Source organism: Corvus brachyrhynchos, unplaced genomic scaffold (assembly GCF_000691975.1).
Source record: "Corvus brachyrhynchos isolate BGI_N302 unplaced genomic scaffold, ASM69197v1 scaffold200, whole genome shotgun sequence".
In the NCBI taxonomy this organism is placed as follows: domain Eukaryota; kingdom Metazoa; phylum Chordata; class Aves; order Passeriformes; family Corvidae; genus Corvus; species Corvus brachyrhynchos.
In genome coordinates, this window is record NW_008236184.1 from 2,008,625 (window position 1) to 2,017,048 (window position 8,424).

The window sequence follows — 8,424 nt, forward strand, 5'->3', positions numbered from 1 at the left end:
CCTGGCGGATCTCTCCGTGACAGCCTCGCAGGCCAAACGAAACTACCGCTTCTGTAAATAAAACCAAGATCTCCCGATCCAACTGATGGGCACATTAACAACTGACATTAGCTGGCATAGGGTAAACTTAAGAGAGCAAACTCCAAACTCAAGGCGCAAGGAGGAGCTTGTCTTTTTTGAGGTGCGGTTTGGAGGTCAAATTCAAACTAATTTCCCGTTCATGCTAATAACCTGTACTGCTCACTCTGGTAGGGCAGGTTAAACTCACAATACCTATAGCACACTATTTTACTTGGTAGCCACAGACCAGGAGAAAAGTGAATGAGAGGGTCAAGGCTGTCCATGATCAATCACTAGGATACTGGGAGTGAAAAGACCTCTGTATTGCTGCACTTTGATGGAGGGAACCAGAGCTGCAGCACAGTGAGACAGTTTCCATGAGCTGTGGAGTCTGATTCCCAAAAGCCCCCTCCAGCACAGAGCAGAGCAGCACTGTGAGCCCAGTTGGCTTCCAGAGTTCCTGAGATGCTCATACCACCTTGAAATTGCTGGGATTTAAGAAGGCCACACTATGCCCTTTCTCTGTTTGGTCCAGAGAGTGAACACACAGCTCCTATGTGCCAGATTCCCTATGGTGGCAGCATCCTCTCCATGCTTTGGGAGTTCTTCTCCACCTGAAACAGCTGACAATAGAGCAGCGCCCAGTGACAAGATTCTTACTGCAACCCACTTTTGTAAACCTTCCCATGGAGAACATGACTGAGTTCAGTTGGATTTGGCTTGTGTTTGACTCCTTAGTTTCCTTGATTAAGTCAATGAACACTGCTCTACATAAGAAGCAACAAACAAGCCAATGAATAAACATTTGAGGAATGCGGATCTCAGTTTATGGGGTACTTCAGACTTGTTGCTTCATAATCTGCTCTTTTAAAGAATGTAACCCTTACTTGGTGCAACTGTATGTTCAAACTCTGATGTGCATAATACTAGCAGATCAGTCAACCATTAATAGAATAAGCCCCAAATAGATCAATTTAAAAATATTCTTCAAATTCAGCTGAGGAAAGTTATATACTATAGAACTGTTTTGAGATGTATATGTAAATACAAGTGTTTTTTTCCTGGAAGCGTGGAATTGATGGGGTTTCAAGCTGAAGTTTGTTGAAAAGCTTTCCTTTTTACTGCAGGGTCATTTTTTGATTATTGGGTTAGAAGAAGATTAGAATTCTAAGTAATCTATATAGTTACTAATCTAGGTAATGCAAGAAAAACACAAATGCTTTTTGTTTAATCTCAGTCAATTATGGATTTAAATTAATATTCTGTATGCATCTGACTAGAGCTAGGATAAATTCACAAGGCTTCATAGAATAAATGCTTATATGAGTGGGCATTTAAGTATCTTTGACTTTACAAGAATTGTAGGAATATACGTCGCTTTTTCAATCTATTGTCTTCCCAGGAAACACCACAATAAATCAAGTATTTCTTGGGAAAATAAAGTATTTCTTGGGCAGAACCCAGAAGAAAGAGCATTTTCTATTATTTTTTCTAGTGCTTCACAAATAGCTGAATAACACACAGTCTGTGTCAATTTACTTGAAATAGAAAAAATACAAATTGAATTACAATAACTATGTAGTCATATGACCTGGGTGAAGTGCAGCAACAATTATAAATGTCAGATGTAAAAGAATGGGAAAATTCTTGCAGTAAAGACTGCTTGAAAAAAAGATCTACGGTAGTGGTATTTCTATTGAACTGCAGTCTGATAATAGTTGGAAGAAAGAATAAAACAGTAAAAGGCTCTGGAAAACGTAACAGTTTATATAGTAAGGGATCCTTCTCTTTCAAAGAATTTTTCTTATTTGGAGAATAGTGCCCTCCTCCAAGTGGAAAAGTACCTCTTGCTTCAGCAAGAATTGAATCATGTCTTAAGAAATTACAGTACAAAACTGAACTACTTCAGTAGAAGCTTAGGTGGGCAGAAAAGACTGCATAGCAGATGTTGGGGGGATTCTTACTTTTTGTAACACATTTATTTACTCTGGTTAACTGTCAAACCCTATACTAGTTAATTATCCATGCCTTTAATCATGCCACCTAGTTCCTGCCTGTTTGTTACTTGATGCATTATAGGCATTGCACAGTACTGCTTTCCTCAGGAACTTACTTGGTTCACCCTGATTCAGCTGCATTGATGTGGCGAGTGTTTCTAAAAAAATAGTTTCTCCACAGACATTTGAAAAACAAGAATTTTTCTTTGTGTAGAAGTTTCTAGGGGATTTTTTTAACATGTAAAAAGTTGAAAAGCAGTTGCTGTCCTATACCTAGTATGACAGCCTAAAGGTAACAAGTGAAAGAATTGTCCAGAACTTCTGGCTGTGGTGAAGGAGATAACAGGATTGACTGTGTGAAACCTGGCAAGAAATACTCCAGGGCAGTTACTTGCAGCACTGGATAAGTTTCTGGAAATACTTAATGTAGGATGTTGTTTTAGTATCATCAAAAGGTTGTGAGTAGACTTACTTTTACAATGCTAAGTCCTTGCTAATATGCACATTGCATGTTGTAATTTTAAGTGTCAAATACATGCAAACATTTCTTTCTCCATCACAGCACCATGTTCAGAAAGGCTTAGATTTAAGGACTCATCAGTTATCTTTGTGAAGAAAAATTAACTGGTAGCTGTAGAATCTTGAATTCCTGTGGAATGGTAGTTCTCAGTTCCATACTGTGAAGCAAAGCTGATTAATTACAGCTATTACTAACGTTACAAAGTACCAAGAGCCCAGCCAGGCTATCTATCTATCCTCAGTGTGTTGCAAAGCATCCGGAATCTCAGTGCATCATTGGCACAATCTCTTAGAAAAATAGCACATTTGTGACTTTAAAGCAAAGAATGCCTCAAAGACTACCAAAATGCTAAGATGCCTCTAGCTTGGGCCTTGAGGCATTGGGAGCTCTGACTTGGCCTAAAGCAAGCTGGCATGGAATTAAAATGTGGCTTTTATGAATATATCCTTTAATCTAATTCTAATTCTGGTGCTAGAAACAACTGATACTGTCACAATCTCTCCCTACCCCCAACTCCTCCAGATTCTAGTACTCTGACAGATTAATTTTTAATGTAATTAATTTGTAACTATCCTCATTTTATATCTTTCTGTTTCTTCGTGGTTTTTTTGTTTGTTTGCTGTAATTTCGAGATGTGTAGGCATATCCTGATTTCTTTCTCTATTTTGTAAGAAGCTCTGAAAAATTCAAAAGTCACTTTTAAACACATTATACAGTTGACCTTTATGATTGGTCCTGTATTCCTCTTTTTAACAGGCATATGTAAGGATTTACACCAAATTTAAGTCTGCTTTGGGTTCTTATTTATTTTTTTTTATACTTCTGAATATTTACTTAGTCTGAAAAAAGTGTTCATTAAACTGTTAGTTCTACAGAGTAACTGTTTTCCTTGCTCTCAGTCTACCCTGAGCATTGCACAAGGGTGTGCCAATGACTTGGCAGCTCTGCAGGCCTGTGAAGGGGAAAGAGCAGGTACCGATACTTTCTCAAAAGCTTCGTGTCAGTGCTGTTCACTTTTTTTTCAGGGCTTCTTAGCAGATTGCAGCTCTCAGCTCCAACAATACGAACTCTATCATCATCAAAGCCCTTTTCACAAAACATTCCAAGCTGTTTGTGGAAACTGGGCCGACTTAACCATGTGGCAATTGCAGTTCCTGATTTGGAGAAAGCTCAGTCCTTGTATAAAGATGTGTTAGGAGCCCAGGTGAGTGAGACTGTTGCTCTTCCTGAACATGGTGTCTACACTGTTTTTGTGGAGCTGGGAAATACCAAGCTGGAACTTCTACATCCTTTAGGAGAGAAAAGTCCCATTGCAAGCTTCCTGCAAAAAAACAAGACTGGAGGAATGCATCATATCTGTATTGAGGTATCTTAACATAATATTTCATGTAATAAGATAGATACATTAAAGTATGCATATTTTAATAGGCTTGACCTGTGTCAAGAACTAATATACAAGGCTGTCATATTTGTGAAAAATTACATTTCATAAGAAGAAGTCTTAAACATGCCCTTTTTTAATGTTTTGGAAGTCACAGTTCCATTTCGTGAGATATGTGATCATTTTTTCCTCTTTTATGCTATAAAGATTGAACTGGGGAACAAAGGGCTAAGTAGCCACTGTGGCAGAGCGGTGAGGTTGTGAACAGTGTTGGATAGGTGTCAACTTCCTGACATAAAAGGACATACAGCAGAAAAAGAATTGTAGGTTTAAGCTATGGTATAGTTCAGATTTTACGAAGTCAAAAAAGCCTGTCCATTGTGCTTATCTGTCCTGTTCTTCCTTGCCATCAAAGAGAAATTGATGTGGAAGTACAAGGGAATGTAAAGGTGCTGGGTGAAATCATTATCTTATTTAGTATACTCATGTTTTAGTGTACATGTTTGATGCAAAACTTCATGCTGCTGCCTATGATTCATGTTTTAAATATCTTGTAGAGCAGAGTCTTGCAAACTTTATTACTTCAAAGCATAATTATGCAAAGCGTAATATTAAAAAGTAATGGGATTAGTGATGTGAGTAAAATTGTTTTTTGGTCTTTTATGTCAGGAAGTATCAATTGTTCATTTGAAAATTTTAAATATATTTTGTGGAAATACCTTTTATGAACAAATTTCTTACAAAAAGCTGAATTGTAAAAATCATTTCCATACCGGAGAAGAAGCCTAACAAGTTTATCAAAATATTTTTAATTTCTTCTCTCTTATACTAAGGAAAATTTAGACAGATGTTTTGATAGGCAACTTGTTTCAAAAAAGGTAAGTATTTTAAGAAGAAATTAAATTATTCCTGACCAGTTACAATTTAATACCTCCAGTGAAAACTGTGCTGGACACAGTAGAGTAAGAGAGCAATCCAGGCCTGGTACTTTCCTAACATGGATGCACCCAAAGGCTTTCCATTGTTTACTGTCACTCATCCTTGGGGAGGCAGGAATTCATTGCAGCTGAGCCCAGACCTGGTTCCTCTTCAGGCCATCTCTGCGGGACAAGAGCAGCAGCTGCTGTGGCTTTTCTGCTCGGGGAAAGAATCTGGGGGGGGGAGGCATGGCACACGTCACATGAGGCCTTTCTAGTTTAGATAAAACTTGACAGTCGTTCCTTTTTGTTTTGCAGACTGGTAGTTGTGTGTAGGAAGTGCTGTAGTGAGTTTGGAATATTCATGAACAAAACTGCAGTGAATGAGTAGGAATTAGGTGATGTCTGTTCCTCTGAATTAAAGCCAGGAATTTTCTTCTTCCTTACAATGGCATCGGGAGAATTTATTCACCAAATTATGTCCAGACACCTCAGTCTTGAAAAACAGCAATGCTATTATTTTAATTCTAGGTCTTTATTCATTATTGACTATTGAATTTTCTAAACTGTTAGTATTATTATTTAAAAAAATGAATGCATTTAAGTTTTATGAAAATTCAAATTTCATTGGATGACATGACATCAGAACTTCAGATCACACTGTACAGTATAGGCATGTTTTTGTTAATTATGTTTTTCTGTAGGAAACTGTACTGAAATACTGTATTAATGGCTATTATTATAATTAAGTTCATTAGGAAGATCACATCCTGTTCTGGATATATTTTTGATTATTCCAAGCTTTTTTTTTTTTAGGAAACTTTATGAACCTTAACCTATTCAGAAGGAGAATATATGAATCTAAAAGGGACTTTCCTTTTACCTTCTGCCCACTGCCCTCCCTTTTCACCAGCATTTAATGAGTCAGTGCTCTGTCAGCAATTATAAAGGGAGATATTTTTCTTTAGTTTTTGAGAACTGGAAAGCAATATGATCTTCCTAGTAAAAGTAATACAGAGTTTAGATTATTTATGGAGTCCTTATAAAGTAACAAAAAAAAAATCAATGGGCTTTGTGCATGAGTGATTTTAGTTTATTAATTCCTTAAATACAGCACAATCTGTTTAAATGGTATTTTATAAAATCTTCAAATAACAAGTGCAAACTCTGTAGTATTTTTATTTTGAAGAATAGATGTTTTAAAATGTTTTTACAACTTAATTTATTTTCAGAATGATATTAGAACTTAGGAATAACATTTCAGTGAGGAATTATGTTATTGCTCCTAAATGTAAAATCTGCATAATACAGTGCAATATGTTAATTTGTGTGAACTGTATCTTTTTTGTAAGGTTGATGACATAAAAGCAGCTATGACAGAACTGAAGAAAAAAAAGATACGAATATTGAGTGAAGAGCCAAAAATAGGTGCACATGGCAAACCTGTGATTTTTCTTCACCCTAAAGATTGCCATGGAGTCCTTGTGGAACTTGAGCAAGCTTGAGCTGCAATATTCATAAATAAAAGAATAGAAGAGTTGTGAAGTTCCTGAGCTGGTGCTGGGAATATTGATGTGGTATTCAGTCTTTACAAGTTCATTGTAGTTCCCATGGATTAAGTACAGCTTTTGAGTACTGAAATAGTGCTACAGATTTAGGGTCTTTTTTTGTTGTTGCTGATCTGATTTTCAGAATTAATATTGTTGGCATTTCTTGAATTCTCTGTGATTCTAAAAACAATACATGTGCTAAGTTACATATGTACCATAGTAATTTATGTTTTGTTGCCTGTTTGCAGCATGATTTTACTTCTGTAGCCACAGAAACTGTACAGTTTCTAGGTCAACCCACAGTATTTTGCTCTACATTTCAGAGTAGAGACCCACTTCTCAGTGACAACAATATAGCTTAGACATTTTCATTAGAAAGAAAGGAAAAACAAACATTGTATTTTCTCTTTTCACCATTCACCGTCTGTGCTTCACACTGATTGATCGGTTCATGCAATAAAAAAATCCATATATTATTGTATGGGTGTCTGCAGTCAGTAAATAAGTTTTTCTTGGCATAACAATTACTGCCAAGGAAGTTACCATGCATAAATCATCCTTTAGTTGTTTTATGAACTCTGTGGATATGCAGGCAATGAGAACCTGAAAAATTATTTGCCTGACATACATTTCAGACTGTAATGCACTTGTGATATTTTAGTTTTTTCATTTTTAGGGGTTTTTTAAATTTTTTTTTTCCCCAAGCTTTATCCACAGAAGAATATCTTGGGGAGACATGAACAAGTAATGATTAACCTTTTCACTTACTTTACAAATATGGTTTTCCTATGCAAAAGCACTTACAAAATGAGTGGAAAACACACACCACATAAGTCTTGCTTCTGTACATGGTTGTTAACATTAAAGACCATGCCAGCATGCTGATGTCACAGCCTGCAGTCACACTTTTGTCAACTTATTTAGGGACAGACTTCACTTTATTGGTATACATTACCCAAGCAGTCTTTTCCTGATACTTTCTTTTATAGGTTTGTTTTGACATTTCAACTGTAGAAATAGAAGACTTGCTATTTCTCTAGTTTTTTTAAGCCTTAAAAACTCATACTTTCCTAGCTTAATCTGAATTTTAAATTTTCCTGCATCTCTGCATATACAGTGAGAACCTTCAGTTTGATATGAAGTAAGGTCATTTTAGTCTAGGAGAGTTTTTACTTAATGGAATGGAATTACTTGTAATGTGTGTCATGTTTGCTGCAACAAAATACAAATATAATGTCGACCTGAGATTTAAACATGTTTTTAAAGACATTGACACTTCCTCATGAATTCTACTTCTGAAAAAATCTCTACAAAGCCATACTTTTTTATTTTAATGAGATAGTTTTGTACTCAAAATAAATACACTTACTGTCATCTTTTAAGAAAAATACAGCCTTCCACAGGGTTCCTACATTTCATCAAATCACTGCCATTCTGGAAGACATTCTATGAGCAAAGCTGCTTTTGTCTTTTCATTCTGTCAAAGACAAGGAGGTACCTTTTCTGCAAAACCAGCATAGGAATGCCAATACTAGAAGCCTCACTGGTTAAGATAATTGAACAGAAGTCTTTAAACCCAATACCCTTAGTTTGGTGCAACAGAAACAGTCCTCCCTAGGTTCATTCTCCATTTCTTTGACCTGTCTGAAGGAGATGGACTTTTGTGTATGACATCTATCAATACACTCAGAGTAGTAGTTTGAGGTAGTACTAGAGAACAGAGATTTTTGAGTAAACAACACTTGCTCCACCTGCTGATTGTGCTCCCTATCTTATTGGCAGAAAGAACCTTGTATAATACGCTTTAGCTAGTAACCAGCAATTTTCCTGATTGATGGCGTGGGGTTGCCTAGCACTAAGTCAGCTGATGTATTTTGTTCATCGTATCTAAGTCATGCCCCTATCTCACTCAGAGTTTATACCTTTCTTCTGACTACTCCTAAGGTGGAAGTCAAGATATTATGAAAAAAACCCAACAACCCCCTCCAACCGCTCCCCC

The 8,424-nt window shown here is 36.4% G+C and overlaps 1 protein-coding gene across 1 annotated transcript; it reads left to right on the top strand.

Annotated features, from left to right (window-relative positions):
- Positions 1-3,535: 3,535 nt before the first annotated feature.
- Positions 3,536-7,670, top strand: MCEE (methylmalonyl-CoA epimerase; the record flags this gene model as incomplete). Its single annotated transcript, XM_017736803.1, has 2 exons — positions 3,536-3,943; positions 6,228-7,670. Coding segments are annotated over 2 exons (561 nt in total), but the record flags the coding sequence as incomplete, so codon positions are not given.
- Between the last annotated feature and the right edge of the window lie 754 nt (positions 7,671-8,424).